This window comes from Filicampus tigris, chromosome 13 (assembly GCF_054856515.1).
Source record: "Filicampus tigris isolate MCC_2025a chromosome 13, RoL_Ftig_1.0, whole genome shotgun sequence".
Classification (NCBI taxonomy): Eukaryota; Metazoa; Chordata; class Actinopteri; order Syngnathiformes; family Syngnathidae; genus Filicampus; species Filicampus tigris.
The window spans coordinates 10,426,508-10,446,918 of record NC_141229.1 but is presented as its reverse complement, the minus strand read 5'-3'; the positions used below and the strand labels follow the sequence as shown (position 1 = coordinate 10,446,918).

The 20,411-nt window shown below is 42.3% G+C and overlaps 2 protein-coding genes across 8 annotated transcripts; one reads left to right on the top strand and one right to left on the bottom strand.

The window, feature by feature from the left end:
* Positions 1-3,274: 3,274 nt before the first annotated feature.
* On the bottom strand, positions 3,275-9,923 carry ap5m1 (adaptor related protein complex 5 subunit mu 1). Of its 7 annotated transcripts, none has more exons than XR_015089308.1 (10): positions 9,469-9,923; positions 8,036-8,693; positions 7,734-7,961; positions 7,520-7,659; positions 6,236-6,321; positions 6,053-6,165; positions 5,772-5,868; positions 4,996-5,685; positions 3,573-3,734; positions 3,275-3,453 (listed from the first exon to the last, which is right to left on the bottom strand). XR_015089308.1 is itself a non-coding variant. In XM_086049608.1 (8 exons), exons 1-8 carry the CDS (start codon positions 9,302-9,304, stop codon positions 5,609-5,611), a joined length of 1,467 nt encoding a protein of 488 aa, XP_085905734.1. In that variant the 5' UTR covers positions 9,305-9,453; the 3' UTR covers positions 3,989-5,608. The 7 variants fall into 7 exon arrangements, 1 of the variants encoding a protein (XP_085905734.1); XR_015089303.1 differs by lacking the exon at positions 9,469-9,923 and adding an exon at positions 9,237-9,453; XR_015089306.1 differs by lacking the exon at positions 9,469-9,923 and adding an exon at positions 9,237-9,453 and having other exon boundaries at positions 3,596-3,734.
* Positions 9,486-20,312, top strand: exoc5 (exocyst complex component 5). Its single transcript, XM_086049607.1, has 18 exons — positions 9,486-9,695; positions 9,969-10,063; positions 11,145-11,292; positions 11,372-11,566; positions 13,727-13,791; positions 14,601-14,629; positions 14,711-14,820; positions 14,930-14,974; positions 15,061-15,201; positions 15,284-15,366; positions 15,448-15,657; positions 15,731-15,878; positions 15,989-16,097; positions 16,306-16,426; positions 16,829-16,915; positions 17,002-17,110; positions 17,195-17,410; positions 19,229-20,312. Exons 1-18 carry the CDS (start codon positions 9,669-9,671, stop codon positions 19,415-19,417), a joined length of 2,127 nt encoding a protein of 708 aa, XP_085905733.1. The 5' UTR covers positions 9,486-9,668; the 3' UTR covers positions 19,418-20,312.
* The last annotated feature ends 99 nt before the right edge of the window (positions 20,313-20,411 follow it).

Below are 20,411 nucleotides of genomic sequence, written 5' to 3'. Positions count from 1 at the left end.
ATAAAAGAAGAACAGTGCTCACGCCACATTTACTGTTATAACTGAATCACACAACAAATCAGACAGTTGTTTATTCTAAAGTATTTAAAAGTGTCATAATTTCCCACAACGTCTTAAAGCGGAAGTCGACCCCAGAATGTTCTTTTTGTCACTTCTGTCGACTGAAAATGACATCACAAATGCTCAGGGCTCAGCTAACGACCAATCACGGCTCAGCTTCAGAAAACGGGTCAGCCGTGATTGGTTGTTACCTGAGCCCTGAGCAACTGTGATGTCATTTTTAGTCAACAGAAGTGACAAAATGGCTGCCCCCACAGATGGCTGAAATCATGTGGATGAACTCTTATTCCACAAACGCAATATTTATCAGAATGCCTCATTTCAACTGGTGGGCCTGCATAGAACCTATTCTTGAAAAAAATATGTTTGGGTTGACTGCCACTTTAAGTAGTAAAATCCACCCGTTTTTAGCCATCTCAGGTGGTGCCCTTTTGTCACTTCTCTCGACTGCAAATGAAATCACATTTGCTCAGGTTGCTCAGGTCATGACAAATCTTGGCTCAGCTTCAGAAAGCAGGTGAGCCGGGTGGATTTTGCTGCTTAACTCATATTCCACAATATTAATTATTAATTATATTATATTATTAACGCAATATTAATCAGAATGCCATGTTAAGACTAGTGAAGGCATATAGAACATATTATAGCAAACAGTTTTTTTTGGCTTGGCTTCCCCTTAAGACCATTAGGATCCATTGATTGTCTTTGGAAAAATGAATGTGTTATATTTATGCTATAAAGCAATAATTTAGAAACATTATAAACAGACACAGAGAAAAAATGTGGCGCAATTTTTAAATATTACATAAAGATTCTTAAAAATTAACCACATATATTTTTCAAGCCATCTAGACGTAATATTCATAATCATTTGCTAAGGCTTCACGTCAGAGTGAGCAAGACCTCTCTCTCTTTGAGAAACTCAGATGTGAGGAATCAGTGAAGACTCATTCTGGTGATATTTTTGAATTCATCTTTTGCATTTTTTGTGTCTTCATCATTTATAATTGGAAACTTTATAAAGAAAGAGCTTGATCGGAGCAATAATCAGCTAGAATAACTGTTTAAGTATGTTATCGTTTGAAATACAAACAGTGAAGGAGATTGAGATGAGTGCACGGCACTGCAATTTACCGCCTTCCACAAACACACACCATCTGTGGTAATAATATGTGCATGCTACCGAGCAATAGAAAAAAAGCCTAGGGGGAGTGTTCAACTGCAGAGCATATGATTGACATGTCACACACACACATGCACACGACATGAGTCTACATTACAGTGCTGCTATGGGTGCTCTGGGGCACAGTGAGTGAGCCGAAACGTCTAATGAAGGGTTTTCTGAGGTGACATTTAAACACTTCCAAATGAACAAGGAATAATACGGGAGTCGAAAACAAATATAGTCCAGTTGTATTCGCAGAAAACGAGGCATTGCCAGAGGAAGTTGCTATTTTTTATGTCATCAATTTGTCAAATAACTTCTCTTTCCACCCAGAAAGGTCTGCCAAAAACATCAAACTCTCTCAAGCATCTGCCGTGAAATACACATGGACCTGTGGGGAGAGTTTCTATAGAAACATCATCACAATATGAATGTGTAGAACAAAAGCATGGCTGAGACCGTAAACAGACTTATTTGGCCTTTATTTCTTTCTTTCTGTTGCTATGATACTCAAGTGCTCTTTTCAAACAACATGCCAGTCAAGCAAAGAGAGCATTCATCTTCTTCCTTTATCAATGTTGGTTCACAAATGGGTTCATTCTCCACTTTTCTATAATGGGGTACACATTGGAATGAATCAGGTAACAAAGGAGTGCTGCCGTGCATCTACAACACGAATAATTCCTTTTGAATTAGAGGGAAAATGCCCTGAGGAAGTGAAGAAGGAATCTGGAGCAAAATAGTGTCTGAAGTGTGGGCACTATATCTGCCATGGGTAGGCTGAAGGACACTGAAGTGGAGTGGAAAGCGGGCTGCCCTACAGGCATGAACAACACACAAAGAATGTGACTTTGGTCTTATAGTACTCAAATAGGTGGTGCACCTACATTGATGTGAACTAGGATCACACTTTTGTTTTATTGTTACTGGTACTGATGAAAGCTGCTCTTTATCCTTACATCCCTTTTCACTCCTCATTAGGGCCGTGAGTGGGCTGACATTGTGTTGTGTGACGTTGTGCTGACACTGTGACTACTTTCCAGATGCACTATAGTACATCAGACACATCGCCAAACAAAGAAAAAATATAAAAACAAAAACAACAGACACCCACCCACGCACAGCGTGGTGATCGGTGAAATAAAAACAATATGGGATACATGTCATTGCGTCTGTGGGACTGCAAGGTACACAACACTTTTATTTTTTCCTTACTCGGCCGCGTGCCGGGAGTCCGGCACCTGCGTGTGACGTGGTACAGGTTAAGTCCGTTCTCATGTCGTTTGGCTGACTCAGACCGACTGGGACCGTGCGTGGGTCGATTAAATATGCAGACGGGAAATAGGCGATGCCCAGCTCTGCTCATCCCAAAATGTAATACATTTATCTTCCCTCTCAAAATTCTTTCACACAACAACGCATTAATAGTTTTTTTGTTTTTGCAAATGTATGCTCGTTGCCGTAGTACTGCTGTCAGTGTCAGCCGAGTAAGATGCAGTTAGTGGAAGGTGACACGATTATGCTCATTATGATGTGAGAGTATGAAAATGATTGGAATGGCAAACTATATTAGATGTTGATAAATGCTCTTACAAGTCAATAAAAGCGATGAGATGCTTTCACTTTGGAGAATAATCCGATATATTTTGAGGACTATATATCTAGCTCAGGTAATGGGTGAATGCTCTCAAATCCACAACAGTAGATGATAAACCTTAACAAAATCTTTGAGATACATGGATAAGGAAGGCCGCATGACCGGGTTTTCCTTGGGCCCCCAAACTACGCAACCATCCTATCACTATTGCCCACCGTGATCCTCAAAGTTATTCCTTAGTCCAGGCGAATCATTAAAAGATAATACTAAATTTAAATGAATTGATAATTGTATATTCTCCCCGTCTACATTTTGGATTTATACGTCAACGGCCCTATGGCGTTTACTTTTTTTTGTTGTGTTGTTTTTTTAAAAGAAAATGTTAGACCCTAAGCGATTAAAAACAACCAAATGTGCCAGGCACCCCAGAAGCAGTGAAAACAGACCAATAGTTCACAACAAGAATTTTAATGAGAACATCAATTCATATAATAGTCGAGTGTATGAGTGTCTTGAGTCCAGAGGAGGAGCTTCGAGTCTGGATAAGGTCCAAAGGGTGGGTCCGATGGAGAGCAGAGAAGAAAGGAGCGATGACCAGGCCGGAGACACTGGTTTGTAACACGGAGGGAGTCTAGAGGTGGAGAGCACAGGAAGTAGTTAATAGTTGATCAAATAATATGAGGGCTGCAGGAATAACGAAGTTGAGTAGCATAAAGTTGAGATTCGAGCGCGAGACAGCTTCAAACCAACCACAATGGTCAACGTTCAAGCACCGGTTGCTTGCCCTCAGCAGGCTTTTGAAGGCAGCCGTCTTGATTGAAGGCGGCTGCAGCTGGGCTGATTAGAATCCTCCCCACCTGTGCTGGCTGAAGCAGAAGCCTGGCTCAGCGGTGAGGAGGAGGGGCAGGGATCCTTGCCGTGGCGTGGCACAACAAAAAAGAAAGAAACGAATCGGAGCTGGACTAGTGGCACTTACAATCTTACAATGTTTGTAATGCGACAAAAACAGTTAATAAACTACAGTACCCTACTGTAACGTTATTACGATGGCGTTAAGTCAAGTTAATTGTTGGGGGTTACAGCGGCCTCTGTAGGCTAACATGAGGTACAACTGGAAAAAAATGAGCACTTGGCTGCTCTTGCGTTTCTCAAATAACAGAAATTCATTAAATCAACTCATCTTTATTGATCATATACAATACTAGAAATATCGCAGAAATTATCACACAGATTCAGAGTTCGTGGTAGTTCATTTAAACAGGTTTAGAAATTCATTTCGGGATTTTCTGATAGCAGACTATTATCCAAAAGTAGTCGGGAACTAATAGAAATCAATTTCACGAAACAAACACCGTAGGATCACAGATTGCCAACAGTGTAAACGATGGTGCGATCACATTTCATAGTAGGCACGCTGAGACCAGTTTATGAACAGGAGCAGTCTGGTTTGAAAGTACAGAGAAACGTTTTGGATGGATGGATAGTTGCTAATAACAGAGCGGTTCGGAATGGACGGCTGGATTAACAAATAGGCTTGGGTTGACATAATCTACCACTAGGTGGCCTTATTGTGCCGGAAGACGGCAGCATTCTCCCACGTCTATGAAAATACCTTTTCGGACATTTATGACTTCTACATGCCATTCTGAACAAACACCTATATAAAGTATACATGTATTTATAATAGTCACTTTATTGTATTTATTCAACTTCATAGTGTTCATGTAGGATATGTATCTGAATTAAAAATGGAGCATGCATAATGCAAAGTCTAAGTATGGCCAAAGTCACTGGAGCAAGGAACACATTTTAAAAAAGCCAATCCTCCAACAAAGCAAATTCGCCAGCATGACTGCAGACTTGAAGAGTCACTCTGGCCACATATTGATAATTAAAAAAACAACAACAACTCCTTCCAGCTGGCTGGGCCTTTAACCCTTTATTGGCTGGTTATGCATTACACTTAATGCAAGTAGGTACTGTTATGTGCCAGGATAGAAACCCCCACATCAATGATTATCTTCAAATTACTTTTCTGAATGGAGTATTATTTAAAAAGCGGGTGACCAAATACGACTGTTGTTACACACTGACACTGTGTTACTACAATCACAACAAACCATGCACTCTAATTGAGTTAGTGCACCTTCATAACATCAAGAAATAGCCCAACCTCATCCATCCTCGTGACTCTTTCTCCAATTAGCCAGGACCCGCCAGCTGAATGTGACCGACTGCTTCCATGTCTTGGAAGGCCAGAGGGTCAGCGCTCAATCACAGCCTGGTTGGAGAGGTTGTTTGTTTGAACTACTCACTAGTTGACAGGGCGGGGATGGGGTCAAAAGGGGTGGGGGCAGTTGTAAGGACCCCTGCCAGCTCTAAAGAGTAGCCTTTTGTCGCCAAGGCAGTGTCCGAGGCAGCTAAGCCTTTCACTGCCCTGCCGGCCCCCTCTCCTCCAGGCCTACAACAGCTGATGACAAGGCCCCAGCTGCTAATTATCCGGCTGATGGAGAGTCACTGAAGTAGGCCTGTTGGAGTGAGGGGTGGCCCTTGTGTCTGCAATGGGCGGAATGTAATGGAGGTGGGAGTAAAAAGGGGCCGGCAGCAGTCAAAAAACCTAAAACTTTGTACGTCCTGTTTAATCATCAAACGCCACAAATGATTGATTGAATGAGTGTCACACAAATGATGTCGGCATACATTGTGCTCTAAACTGAGCTACGTGGCCTAAAAAGGAATCTGGACAAGTGTAAAAAAAAATGTGGCTCCTTTGATTTGAGTCCATCCTAAAGCAACAGCTGACATATGGGAGCAGCACTCGTTGAATTCCAGATGAAATAGTCCTTAGATTGAAGTTCCCGAGCTACAAGAAAGAAGAGGGATTTTTTTTGTCAACAAGTGTGTTTTGAAGCAAACAATACAAATTTCCAAAGAACTGCATGAACTTACAAGTTATTATTTTAGGCTTAGCGGAGGAATACACCTGTACTGAGTGTTGGTCCACATAGCATCCAGAGAGTGTTGTGTCAGGCACTTTGAAGTACAACTAGGATGAAAATAATACAATTGTCAAACTTCACAATGCATTCCATATTTCTAGATTTGTTGAATTTCACAATGCTTTTGGATTTTCCCCCACTAAGTTCTGATTTTGCATTTTCATTTTAGAAAATATATAGTGCAAAACAAGAATATATTAAAATTCTATGCAGAAGCATGTATGAACCTACTTTGACGTAGGCTGTGAGGTCTGTACAAATGGGATCAGTAGGTCCAGTTGTCGGCCCTGAAAAGGCGATCTTGCCTTCCATTGTGATGTCACGCGATTTAGGAAACTTTTGTCCTAAATATTCATGAGTGGAAAATGAATCATTAGCATCTTTACAAAAACTCTCCAGATACCCAACACTCACCAAGAACCCAAACCAGCAAATTCTTCTCCTTGGAAACATCAACATGTCCAGAGCTCACTTTAACATCCACAGAACCCATCTGAGGCCTGCACAAAAAAAGTTTTAATGCAGACATACTATAGATAAAGTCATATTCTGAATTTGTCCCCAGCATGTGTTGGTCGTGCACTTGCGTATTGTTCTATGAGAAGTTATATGAAGAGGACACAGAATCAAAGCTGTTAGACTTTTGTCAACGTATGTGTTGTTGTCAAAGTTAAGAAGTGAGATGCATGAATCATAGTTGTGATGTGCATGATTGAGACTTCATCATCTATGAAAACTTAGCTTTTTTTGTTTTTTGGGGGGTTTTACATTATTTTTATATACCAGAGGTCTCAAAGTCAGGTCCTTGGAAGCCCCTATCCAGCCTGTTTTAGATGTTTCCCTAGCTCCAATATGCCTGATTCAAATGAGGGATCATGAACAGGCTTGTGCAAAGCTTGCTGATGAGCTGATCACTTGAATCGAGTGTGCTAAAACAGGGAAACATACAAAACAGGCTTGATAAGGGCTTCCAAGGACTGGACTTGGAGACCCCTGTTTTATACTCAATGCAGTCATTGAACTTCTTTTTAAAAAGGGGAAGTCGACCCAAACATATTTTTTTCCAAAATACTTTCTATGCAAGGCCCACTAGTTGAAATACGGCATGCTGATTAATATTGCGTTTGTGGAATATAAGTTAAGCAGCAAAATGCAACCATTTTCAGCCTCACAGGGTGGCTATTTTGTCACTTCTGTCGACTGAAGATGACATTGAAGTTGCTAAGGACTCAGATAACGACCAATCACGGCTCACCTGTTTTCTGAAGCTGAGCCATGATTGGTCATTATCTGAGCCCCAAGCAACTTCACTTGACAGAAGTGGCAAAATGGCCACCCCCTGAACTAGCTACAAACAGGTGGATTTCTCATATTCCACAAATGCATTATTAATCAGACTGCGGTGTTTAGACTAGTGGGCCTTGAACATATTCTGGAAAAAAATATGTTTTGGTTGACTTCCTCTTTAAACTTGAATAACCATAGAAAATGCTCCTTAACCTTTCCTGAATATTTAATAAAGGTGCTACAATGGTGACTATTTGACATATATGGGAAAACAAATTGTGAAGGTCAACTAGTGTAACAAGTTTTTTTAATACACTCCTGTCTTTAACAATACATTAAAGATATGGTATGGTGAGAAAAATGAAATTGCATTGGACTAAAACGCATGTACGCATGTATCCTTTTGTTTACCTGTTAAAAAAAGGTAGGTGTGCTTCACAGTATTCAAAACTATTCTTCACACTCTCATGAAGTTTCAGAGTCACTGACACAAGCAGATGGTTTTCCTCTTCCTTTAGTTGATATGACCCAAGGATGGGGGGGACAGGCACCTATAGGAGATTTTAAGTATCAGTTAGCAGTGAGTGGCATGTAAAGTACGCTTGCATAAGATGTGTATTTTAACCTGTGATGTGTAGCCGCACAGTCGGAAGGGCTCCAGAGGAGGAGAGAAGGGAAACTTGTATGGTCCGGAGAAGGATGAGCTGTCATTGTTGTCGACGCTACATGCAGTCAATATACTGGAATCCAGGGAGGTGACACAATGATGCACCAGGATGTCCTGCAGCGGCGACCCATTGGGTGGCAGAGTGAGTGTCACTGTCACGTCTGGGAGAACCCCCTCCACTTCACACTGTTGAAAGTAGGACAAAGTCAAATTAAGTCCACTGATGCAAAATGTATACTTTGCTTTTGCTTCACACTTACTTTGCACATCACTGTGCCGTAAACGTCCCACGTGTCCTGCTTTGTCGGGTCACCATATTGCATGCAGCGCACAGTTTCTGTCAGTGCTGTATTCACGACAGCACGTCCCCGGTGAAAGCCCGTCTTCCAGGCTGGCTGCTTCTGGTTACCACCAGGAGCGGGCAAAGAAGATGTGACATGTGCCCTGACCGAGGGCACATCGAGAGGCGTACCAAAAGGGCAAACCTGCAGAAGCACAGAGGGAAGCATTGCCAGGCGAGAGGCCATCACCTCATTATCAAGCTTACCCCCTGAACCCAGGAGAAAATTCTGTAATCCAAGCAGAAATGTGATGCCCTGTGAGACGGACAGCAGGTTGGTTAGAGGTGGACGGGGCTCTAGGGGGACATCCACTAGTCCCAGGCAAGCTACGATGAGAGGTCCATGAGTGATGACCACAACTGGCCAGAGCGTTTCCTGGCCTGGACCGACCCGTAGCTCAAAAGCAGGCGTCTTCGGACAGCGACGGCAATCATCTCGGAGAAGGACAAATGGCTTGTGTGGGTCTGAGAGGCCGAGCTCAGTGAGCAGGAGTCTGAGTACAGAGCTGTCCTCTGGAACTGCGGCGTACAAGGAGCCTCCTAGTCTCTTTGCACGGTGCTCCACTGTAGCAAACCGCCTGTGAGCAAACATACTTGGCGTTACAAACACAAGATGTAATCTCGAAGGAAATGCATTGAATTTGTATGTATCCACGGTGAATTGGTTTTAAAAATAGTAATTTATTATGATTGCGCATTTTGAGTGACGTCAGTCATGCTGGTGACTGCATGTTTCATCTTACTACGATAAACCACAAATGTTGACGTAGGAGAGTTGTTTGCAAGATTTCAAATCAATCCCATTTTCAAAATTGGTTAACGATTAAGGAAGCTATGGAAGTTCGAACCTCGGATTCAACAACAAAAGGTCACAATTAAAACATCGACCCCCACTGACTGCAAAAAGACGTTGGCCTGAAATTGGTGCATTTTCACAACTTTTAAACAGTCATAACTTTCTTAATATTTGTCACAGGAACGTTATACTTCCATCGCTGGGACCGTTTTAAAAGGATATGTCTAATAAACCTGGTTTCATGTAAATCGATTAATCTTTTAAATGCTCCGTACGTACCTATAATAAATAAAAATAGCTACCGGTAATAATGCAACATACGAACCTTGAAAAGCGAACTGAAGCATTTTCGCCCTTATCGTGAGTAATAATCCACAAAGCGCGAAAACTCATTTATCCAGCTGATCCGTGACACAACATACAGAAGCGCATGCAATTTAAAAGAGACAAAATTGTCATTTAGCTAATTCAACGAATTAAGACATTTCCGACAACACTGACCACGGACGGCACTATACTTCCTGTTTTCGCTTCACGTGATATCCACCACCAATCACCTGACAGACACGCATGCGCAGTGGCTTTCCGCTGCCACCGTCTCCACCCTTCTCTCGCTCATACAGGAAGCAGGACCCGCTAATCAGCTAGCTGTCAACAGAGAGCAAAATTGGAGGAAATTAGCACATCCATGTCGATGCCGACCTTCCACTCCTCTAAACAAATTGCATTTCTTCACATCGCCAGCTGATCCTTAAAGATGGCGACGACTGCTCAGCTTTTCGAGGTAAAATAATTGCTGCTATCCGGAGTTTTGTTAGCCATCACTAGCTAGCTGGCTAACCATCCTGAACGCTCGCGCTTCTTCTTCATCTGCGCGTAATGTTATGTACCCGATTTATAACATGACATATTGTTGCTGATGCGCTTTGCATGTCCCGCAAGATGTTTCCCAACAAAGTCATTAAAACGTAGTTTTGCTGGGTCGTTAACCTCGAAGGTTATTTTTTGTAGTTGCTGTGAGATGATCGATGTTATTATTTGGATTTTTGCACATTAGGAGCCCTTTGATGCAGATGAGTACATTGAGAGATTGGCCTGGAGGACTCCCGGGGGAGGTTCCAAAGGAGGAGCTGAAGCATTCGACCCAAAACGGTACTGAAAAGCGTCATTTCATTGAAAATATAATTTAGTACGCTCACGGATTTATACTTACAGACAAACCTTGAATGCCGTTTCTCTTGCTGCTTAGTCACTGCAGTGATATTTTCACACAAATGTACATTCTCTCATGACTGCAAGCAAACGTCGCTTAATTCATATTTCACCGCGAAAAGTTTATTAGTTTTATATTGATATGTATCGGTAAAACTGATACTGTTTTATCCTCAGAAAAAAAATTAACATTCACATGCAATTTCTTTTTCAAAGTCAGTTGAGTCACACTATTGACTTTAATGAAATACTTTGTAATAATAAATTCCAGTGAATACGTTTTTTTTTTAATTCCGGCAAAAAATTGTCCAGAAAAAAAAGATAAGCTACTATTAAATCTGACAAATTGTAAAGGTAATTTAGTATTGAATAAAATGAAATATGTACGCACTGAGCTGGTGTTTCTCTTTATAGTGATTCTTTTTGTCTTTTACAGTCAATTAAAGTTTGTTATATAATTGTTCACGCTTGTGTTGGAAGTTAGTTTTCATTAGCAAAAATGCCGCAACACTTTAGCTGTATGTGTTGTTGTTTATCCTTCTTGCCTTATCTACTTCCTGCACAAAACTGTTGCCACCACCTCGTCGGAAGCTCTTAGTAGGGAGTCAGAGACAACGTATCTTCGGAGGCCACAACATTTGAGTCACCAACCAGGGAATGAGTGTCTGCTGGGAAAGGCTGGGAGATGTCTATAAGCTGCAGCCATTGCTTAGGGAATTAGTCAGAAGATTATACACTCATCATTTCGGGATGTTTCCTGCTCTGTGAAATACGCTGCTGACTTAGAACATTTGCTCTGTAGCTCCGATAGTGTTCGAAGATGCAGCTGACGAAGCTGCTCGAACTTTTTAAGGCAGGGGACCCAAGAATTAAGCATGTGACACTATTCTCTGCCTATTAACCACTGTATGACTGTGAGGTCAGTGGGACAAGTTTGGTTGCTTGATTACTTTTCCAGGGAAACTCTAGATAATTTCAGATGAATTCTGCCAACTTAACATCCTATTTCCCTCCTTGGCAGGTTGTTGGAGGAGTTTGAGAACCACATTGAAGAGCTAAAACAACTAGACGAGAAGATACAGCGGCGGGTGGAGAAGTTGGAGCATCATTGTCATCGTGAAGCCAAGGAATTTGCCCACAAAGTGCAGGACCTTCAGAGGAGCAACCAAGTGTGTTGTTTGGGCCACTTGGACGCCTTTGTTCTTCGAATCAACATGTCACATAATTTGCGTCCTGCTCTCTTCTCAGGTGGCCTTCCAGCATTTTCAGGAGCTCGATGAGCACATCAGTTACGTGGCAACCAAAGTGTGTCATCTGGGCGATCAGCTTGAAGGTGTGAACACTCCACGACAACGCGCCGTAGAAGCTCAGCGTCTGATGACCTACTTCAACGAGTTCTTGGATGGGGATCTGCGTAGTGATGTCTTCAATAACCCTGACAAGGTGGGTACGATGTTCCCTCCCTTTGTGCATGCGTGAGAGAGAGACCACTGACAAGGATTGCTGTTGTTATTTAGCTGGAGGTGAGACTGTAGAGAATTAATAAGTAAACCTCCCACCATCATAACGTTTAAACTTTATCCCCCAGGTTGCATCCCACAGCAAATTAGAATTAAGGAACTGTCATTTGCTGTTTTGAGAGTTTGCTGATTGACTATCATGGAGGTCAACATGCTCATGTCAAGCCTAATTATGTTTGCAGTGAGTATTGTATGTGATATGAGCAAACTTGATGCTACAAAGAAGTTGAGAATGTGCACTTAGTTCAAGTAGACACAACAGTCATCTAGGTAGCCGGTGCACACTCAAAGTTTAATTAAGTCACATTCAATGGTTTTTCATAGGGGTGGGCGATATGACGATATTAGATCGTTAAGCGGTTTAACGTGTTCACGTTCTCATACAGCCAAAAGATCGTTTGATTGTCTACATGGCACATTCTAAACAGTTTAGCTTTATGGCGGCGCAAAGCCTCTGACGCGTATACCCGACCAACCAAGCACAGCACGCACAGTGCACCGTACGTGACACTCCTCGTCTCCTTGTTTGTTTGTATAGCGGGGCGCTATAGCGGAAAGTCACCACGAAGCAAAGTTGGTCTCGAAAAGAAACTCCACATCCACAGTGTCGATTTGGTTTGGCTTTTCCTCGGAGGAGAAAGCGCAAACCAGTTATTTGCAAAGTTTGCAGGGACTCGGCTCGGACGTCAGCGCCGACAGCCATAGCAAACGGACACATGGTAGCCAGAGGCAGCCGCTAGCTCCAAGCTAACGCAACCCACGGTAACACAGTCATTTAACAAGAGCACTCCATATGAAAAAACAAGCAAGCAGTGTAAAGAAGTAACTGCGGCAGTGACTTATTACCTTGTTGAAGACATGATTCCCATTAAAACAGTGGAAAACGAGGGTTTTAAAAGACTCTTCAAAGTACTAGACCTGCGTTACGAGCTGTGTTTTTGTTTACATTGTTACCTTTTTTATGTTTACTTTCACTGCACATTTTGATAAAAATTGTCACTATTAAAGTTAAAACCTGTTCAGAAAGCTTAGCTGACTTAAAATATCTTTTTTTTTCATTTAGAGTTTTATACAAATTTTAAATATGTTTTATATGTTTAACATAAGGAAAATGGTTACAAATGTGCAAATTATTCTTAAAAAAATGATGTAAAAAAATAATCATGATAAAATCGTGATCATAAAAAAAATCGTGATATGATATTTTTACCAGATCACCCACCCCTAGTTTTACATTAGCTTCAGCATGTAAGGTGGTTGTGAATCAACGAATGGTGAGGGGGTCAATCCCAGAATCAGGAGCTCAATTTCCAGAAAGGGATGTAGAAATATCTGTCCAGATTCCGTTTCCCGAGCATACCTCCAGATGAGGGGGGGAAGAGAAAAGTTGCAAGTGAATAGCTGGAGGGGAATGGCTTTGCTAATCCTCCTGAAAGGGAGGGATGGCCCGCCAGCGTGGAGACAAGTGCTGCTAAACCCTGACTGCAGGGAGACGGCTACATTACTTACATGGGATTTAGCTAATCTTAGCTGGGGGACAGATACTTAGAAAACCTTCGCTGAGCAGAAAGGCTGGATCCTCCTCACGGGAGCAGAGTAATGATGTTAGCTGAGGCAGGCATCTGCGGGAACAGAGGAGTTGCAGACGGCGGGCCTTTCGCGGGTCCAGGGCTTTTTACAGTCAGCGTGTATGTCAGGACGGGAGGGGGGAACGGGGCCCCCCGTTTTTTTTTTTTCCAGGCAGATATCCCTGGCCGGACAGATTATTGAAAGCGATTTGGAATCCTTCAGGATTACAGGCCATTGAGAAAAGCCATGCCAATAAAGAGTTGGATGTGCTGCTAAATCAGGACCGCTGGTGCCGATGCCCAGGTGAGCGCCGCTCGTCTGTTATCAGCTGGCTGTTCAACACGGAGAGGCGGAGGAGGGCTGCTTTAAGATGTTGATCCCCCTAGTGGAGACACTGCCGGCGGCCTTCCCTCTTTATTTCAGAAATGTCCACCTCTCATGGTCATGATGGTCTCTCTCTCGCTCTCTCGCTTGCTCATTTCTCCCACGCGCTGACTTCCTCTCCCTTCTTCAGATTAAAGAGGCTGCTGATATCATTCAGAAGCTGCATCTCATTGCCCAGGAGCTGCCGTTCGACAGGTGAGTCAGGCATCCTGGAGGCAGCTTTAGACAAGGGCACTGGCAAACAAGGGGAAGGTGCTGTATTAAGCATGTACACTGTTCATTAAAGTGTAAGCCGATTTTTACATATGTACCGGTAAGCGTTTTAAAATGTAATAGTTTTTTTTTTTTTTAAACAAAGCTCTGACTCACAAGGTACTTCAAGGCTTAGGTGTGTCTATATCTCAGATCTCCAGCAAGATCTGCTCCAGTATTTTGTCTTTGACAAAGACAACAATGCTCACTTTTAATTGAAACAGTAAGAGACTAATACTTTTAATAATTACCAATACGTTTTTTTTATGTGGCTGTGGTCTGCAGTGGTGTATAATTGCATTTCAGGGGTTTTAAATATTGTTTTCTTACCCTATTTAGCTACTTAAATGGTTCAAAATATTTTGACTGTTTTTTTTACTGCTAATCTTTTAGTACCTAAATAATTACCATCATCTCACCCATTAAAATGAGCATTAGTTTTGGTATGATAGCAGATTTTTTTTTTTCTTTACCATATCTTGAGCAAATTTGAGATGGAGGTATGCCTAATGAAATGTCCAGTAAGTAAGTGGTTTGGTTCTGTAAACGTATTCCAATTTACAATGCTTAAATAAAAAAAAAAAAAGTTTAACAAAAACTGCTTGAATGAACTCTGAATGCTTAAATGCTTCTTTTGTATTGGCTCTTATGACATTGTGCAGGTATACCTAATGAACTGTCTGGTGATTGTAAAGCCGATAGTGGCATACCACACTAATCATCCTCTCTGTTCAATTTTGTGGTCTAAACAGATTTGCAGATGTGAAAGCCAAAATTGCAAGTACGTTTATTCCATGATTCAGCATTTACAGTAATATCCCCTGAAAGGTTATTTTCTGACGGATCATTGTGTTGTTTTCAGGTAAGTACCATGATCTGGAGCGCCAGCTAATCCAGGAGTTCACCGCTGCCCAGCGCAGGGGAGAGATTGGACGAATGCGGGAGGTGGCAGCAGTTCTCCTACATTTCAAGGTAACCTCAAGCAGACACATTCATTGTAGATTTATGCTTAGATTTAGGCATCAGTGAGGTTTTCTTTTACCGTCACTAAAAATTGCAACCCTTGTCTTGTTTTCTGAAGGGCTATGCACACTGTGTAGATGTCTACATCAAACAGTGTCAGGAAGTAAGTGAGGTTTCTTTTATACGTAATAGGATGCTTATTTATTATCTTGGATAAATATCTGGATTAAGTTCTTGTCTTGGTCTTAGGGTGCGTACATGAGGAATGATGTGTTTGAAGACACAGCAGTCCTCTGCCAAAGGGTTAACAAACAGGTGGGTGAGGTCTTCAGCAGCCCGGAGACCGTCATGGCCAAACTGATCCAGAACATCTTTGAAAACAAATTACAGGTACTTCTCTTGTCAACTTGTTAAAGCAGCGGCTCTCAAGTGGCCTTTCAATTGCAGGATTCTGACTGGTTTGTGACTGCAGGCTCATGTCAGGGGAAAACTGGATGACACGCGGCACTCTGATGTGGAACAGTACCTCAAGAACCTCTATGACCTTTACACAAGGCAAGCCATTGCTGTTTTTCATTTCCTTTCTGTATATGCAGCAAGCTTCATCCTAATGTTTTGTGTGTCCAAACACTCCAGAACCACATTATTGGCCACCAAGCTCAGCGAGTTCAACCTTGGCTCTGACAAGCACACTTTCTTGTCCAAGCTCATAAAGAGCATCTTCTCCTGCTACCTGGAGAGCTACATTGACATGGAGAAGGACTACCTTCGCACTCGCGGCGCCATGATTCTCCAGCGCTACTACGACTCCAAGAACCACCAGAAACGACCAATTGGCACCGGCAGGTCGGTTTACATTTGATCTTTTCTTCGCTTATTATACAACCACATACTGATGTGAAAGTGTGTTCCTGTACAGTATCCAAGAGCTGAAGGAGAGGATCAGACAGCGCACTAATCTACCACTGGGCCCTAGTATTGACACGCATGGGGAGACATTTCTGTCTCCAGAATTGGTGGTCAACTTGCTGCAGGAAACACGGCATGCCTTTGAGAGATGCCACAGGGTGAGTCTACAAGTCTTACTTCGGAGCAGCGTGTATACGAATATACAGTACATTCCTGTTGTGCTTAGCTCAAAACTTGTACTCTTGCTTTTTTGTTCATGGTGGTGCAGCTTTCAGATCCTGCCGACCTGCCCAAGAATGCCTTTGTAATCTTCCTGCTGTTGGTCGAGCATCTGTGTGTGGAACATATTGACTATGCTTTGGAGATCGGCCTTTCGGGTACAGTCATTTCGTAGAATAAAGTTTAGAGAGCCAGGACCAAGTAAAGTGTTTGGGATATTAGCATAGTTTAGCTTTAGCCTCCACTGAAGTGCATTTACTGAAGATAATTCAAAATACAGTATTAATAAATTGAATTCAACCTGAACTCGGCAGACCCTCAAGTGTATCATCTGATTTATATTCTCACTCTCTTGCTTCCATAAAGCGATTCCCTCCTCAGATGCCAAGAATGCCAACTTGTACTTCCTGGATGTTGTCCAACAGGCAAACTCTATATTTCACCTGTTTGACAAGCAGTTCAATGACCAGCTTATGCCTCTAATAAGGTTTGTTCAAAGTTGAACAGTTTATAGTATTTTGTAGTATGCACACTTACTGGCCACTACATTGCTATATCTAAAAATTGACTCTTACAAGGTCATCATTAGCTATTGGAAGGCAGCAAAATGTTTTTTTTTATGATGAAGTTTTGTTCAACGCAACTTTGAACTACAACCAGATTTCTAGACATGACAACGCATTGTGACTTCTGACAATGTCAATCAAAAGTGAGAATACCATTGTGAAGACATTTTTATACAGCTCTGATATCGGATTTAACTGTCTCTTGAGTGTATACCATAATAGGTTACTCAGTAGCCACCTGACTATTTTAATGTCTAATCGCATTCAGGTTGAAAGATAACCTCTAAAATGTTTGCCTTACATTTTAATATCAATATTTGCAGTTCATCTCCAAAGTTAGCCGAATGTTTGCATAAGAAGAAAGAAGTGATCGAACAAATGGAAGTGAAACTGGACACAGGAATAGACAGGTGAGTGTCAACCCTCCTTTATATTTGCGTGTGGATTTTAAAAGCTGCTCGTTTGTGATGGATGCGGTTCAAAATGTATGCTGCAGAACGTTAAACTGCATGGTGGGACAAATGAAGCACATCTTGGCAACAGAACAGAAGAAGACTGATTTCAAGCCAGAGGACGAGAACAACGTCATGATCCAGTACACTACAGTATGTCTGGCACAAGCTACAAGAACTGCCAAATTTCTTGCATTTTTATTTTTAATCGACTTTCCACCCACTTCTATCGGGCAGGCCTGTGCCAAGGTCTGTGCCTACGTCAGCCGGCAGGTGGAACACGTGCGGAAGTCTATGGATGGCAAGAATGTGGACACGGTGTTGACGGAGTTGGGTGTTCGCTTCCACCGCCTCATTCACGAGCACCTGCAGCAGTACAACTACAGCTCCATGGGAGGCATGCTGGCCATCTGCGACGTGGCTGAATACCGACGATGCGCCAAGGACTTCAGGGTGAGACCGGGCCAGAGTCCACTGCAATACAAGGCGTTTTGTTCAAACACTCAGCCTGTGCATTCTCCTGAAATGTAATTTAAGCATCAGGTGACATCTTTCCTACTTCTCTGTTAGGATTATAGTGACTCCTCCGAAATAAACTCAGATTTCTTCCTGAGTCAAAATTGAAACAGAAAGGGCTATAAAATGACATAAACCAGTGCCCCTTTGATGTTAAAAAATGATGAGATTCAAATTCACAACACGAGTCACAGAATATCCAGATTGAAGAGTAAGACCCTTGTTCACAAAATGTTCGTCAGTACAAACCCCAGCTAACAGCCAATTGGCTGGCTATCAAGCCAATGGTACTAGGAACGAAAACAGGAAATACAAACTTGGCCACATTTAACAACTAACAGTTCTAAACTTCACTCAACAATCTTCTGCTCAGTTCTCAACTTGCATCTAGCAATCATCTCTTGACACATATCAGTGTAACACTAATGCTGGATAAAAGTATTTGGCTCTTCCTGTAGTCTTTTCTGCTTAGAATGTGTGTCCACTTAATTCATAATAACCTCCAGGTGATAGGCTTCTTTTTTTCATAATTTTTCTCCTTTTACTGTCTTGTTTTAAGATATTTTTATAAAACAAAAATCCAAAACAAACTCTGGCGCTCTAATCAATGATGTGATATTCATTTGTTGAACATCCATCCATTTTTCTATAGCACTTGTCTGCTGGGCGAGAGGCAAGGCTGCACAATTAATTTGATTTTAATCGTGATCACGATTTTGGCTGCCATGTTTAAATTAACTTTACCGTTGGCGATATTTAAAATGCAGGCAAATGCTGCATATCTAATCACGTCCGCTCTCAACAAATTGTCAGCCAACCACCAGGGGGCGAACACATGGTTAAGGCCTCATTAAACAACCTAAGGCTATGTTCACACTGCAGGGTGTGATGCCCAATTTGATTTTTTGTTAAAAATAAGTTTATGTGACGTGTGCGCACAAAGCACGATGTTGAGTGACATGCACCAAAAAATCGATGTCATATTGCCACAGTAGCGAAGTGGGAGGAGGTTGAAATATTTTGGGGATATGAGGCAACGCTCTTTGATCTCCTAATGAAGACATCTACTATCGATGACGTCACGTCATTGCCATGCATAATAAATGAACTGTCTGCATGGCTGAATTACCGGTACTACAATCACCACAAATTTCCACTTTGTGCTTCATGTTTTAAGTGGAGTTGAATTCAAGTCAAATGTAAAGACAACGACTGTTACTCAAAACAACTTTGCAAATTCATGGATGATGCCATTAATCTCCGAGCACTCTCACCCGCCCATGCCGAGCACGTATTGGGCTTTTTTTGTTGACGTATAGGTCAGATGTATGCGGATGAGCGTTGATAATGCACATCGCGTACATATCCAATTTATATCCACATGCTAAAGAGGCCCAGGTTGGATTTGAAAAAGATCAAAATTGCACTGTGTACATGAAAAAAAAATCTGGTCAGTGTCTCATTTGGGGAAAAAAAAATTGTAATTTAGCTGCCGTGTGAATATAGCCTAAATAACCAGCAACTGCAGCAGAATCCTAAAGTCACTCTGTGGACTGATAACAGCAAGAAAAAAGTAAAGGAAAACTTGGAGATGAGGAGCATCATCTTGAGGGGCTAGTGCCTGGTGTCCAAGTTGTACGATCTTTACGAGTGATTTTTAACAAAACATTTCATTATGCACAGTAATTACATCGGCTAATCCCTTGTTCTGCTTTTTTATAATTCAGTGAAATCCTATCTGTGTCCATCCTGCAGGTGCCTCTGGTGCTGCAGCTCTTCGACACTCTGCACGCCCTGTGTAACCTCTTGGTCGTTGCCCCTGACAACCTGAAGCAGGTGTGTTCAGGCGAGCAGCTCACCAATCTGGAACGCAACCTCCTGCACGCTTTCGTCCAGCTCAGAGTGGACTACCGTTCAGCCCGGCTGGGTCGCCACTTTAGCTAATGACTGGGCCAACACTTGACAAACGCCCTCCGTCCTGTACCGCAGTCTGCCGCCATGCTTCAACGAGTTGATGCACTTTGGATAGAGACACCTCCGCTGTAGAGGATGCATCAATCCGCCTTGACGGACTCTCCTGGGGATGGCATCAAAGACATGATGGCTACTGTTCCTTGAATGTGGGATAATGTGCATTTTACCTCTTGCTTAAAATGTGTATCATTTGTTTTTAAATACTAATCTATCACCCCTTTACATGTTTAGTTTCACCATAAATGGACATTGATTTACCTGCAAAGACACATTATTTTTGATTGTGCCAACTATATAAATTCTCTGGCTGCTCTTTTGCACCCAGAATAAACCCTCAAGCTGCTGTAAAGGGAGAGAAATAACGTCTTGAGTCAGCCTGAGAAGCATGCGATAGAGCTCTGTCTGGATAAGAGAGACACATGACCACCTCGCTGACCATTGACCTCTGAGCACAAAGCAAATGTCAAGAGGCCACTGCAGTGAAGTGAGATCCAAACTCGAAACAGGTCTGAGAACCTCTTCAGAGATTTGGGTGGTCCTTTGTTGGCTCAGATGACTGCTGCGATGGGTCACTGAGTATGTGTCACTGTAATTGCACAGATCAACACTTGCTCAGAGACGTTGCTGGCAAAAAGTGCCCTGTTTCTGGGTCAGGGGAGATTGAAATATTGACCTTTTCTGATTAAAGAAACACACCAGGGAGGACCTCTTCACACAGGGCTTTAATGGCGGTTGCTGTCTTTTTTGCACTAGCAGAGGAGGTTGATGACGCCTGCTGCCTGGAAATGTCTTCTCCGCAAAGCTGCTCCCGATGTACTGCTGTTTACCTTAACCACACACTCATTAAACAAAAAGATGCATTTTATCTTTGTCCTTATCCTGAAGGAGACGAGCCACGACGTCAAGTTGGCCCACTGCTTTATGATGTGTGAATGTCACTTTCAAAGTGAGATGAAACCCTTTT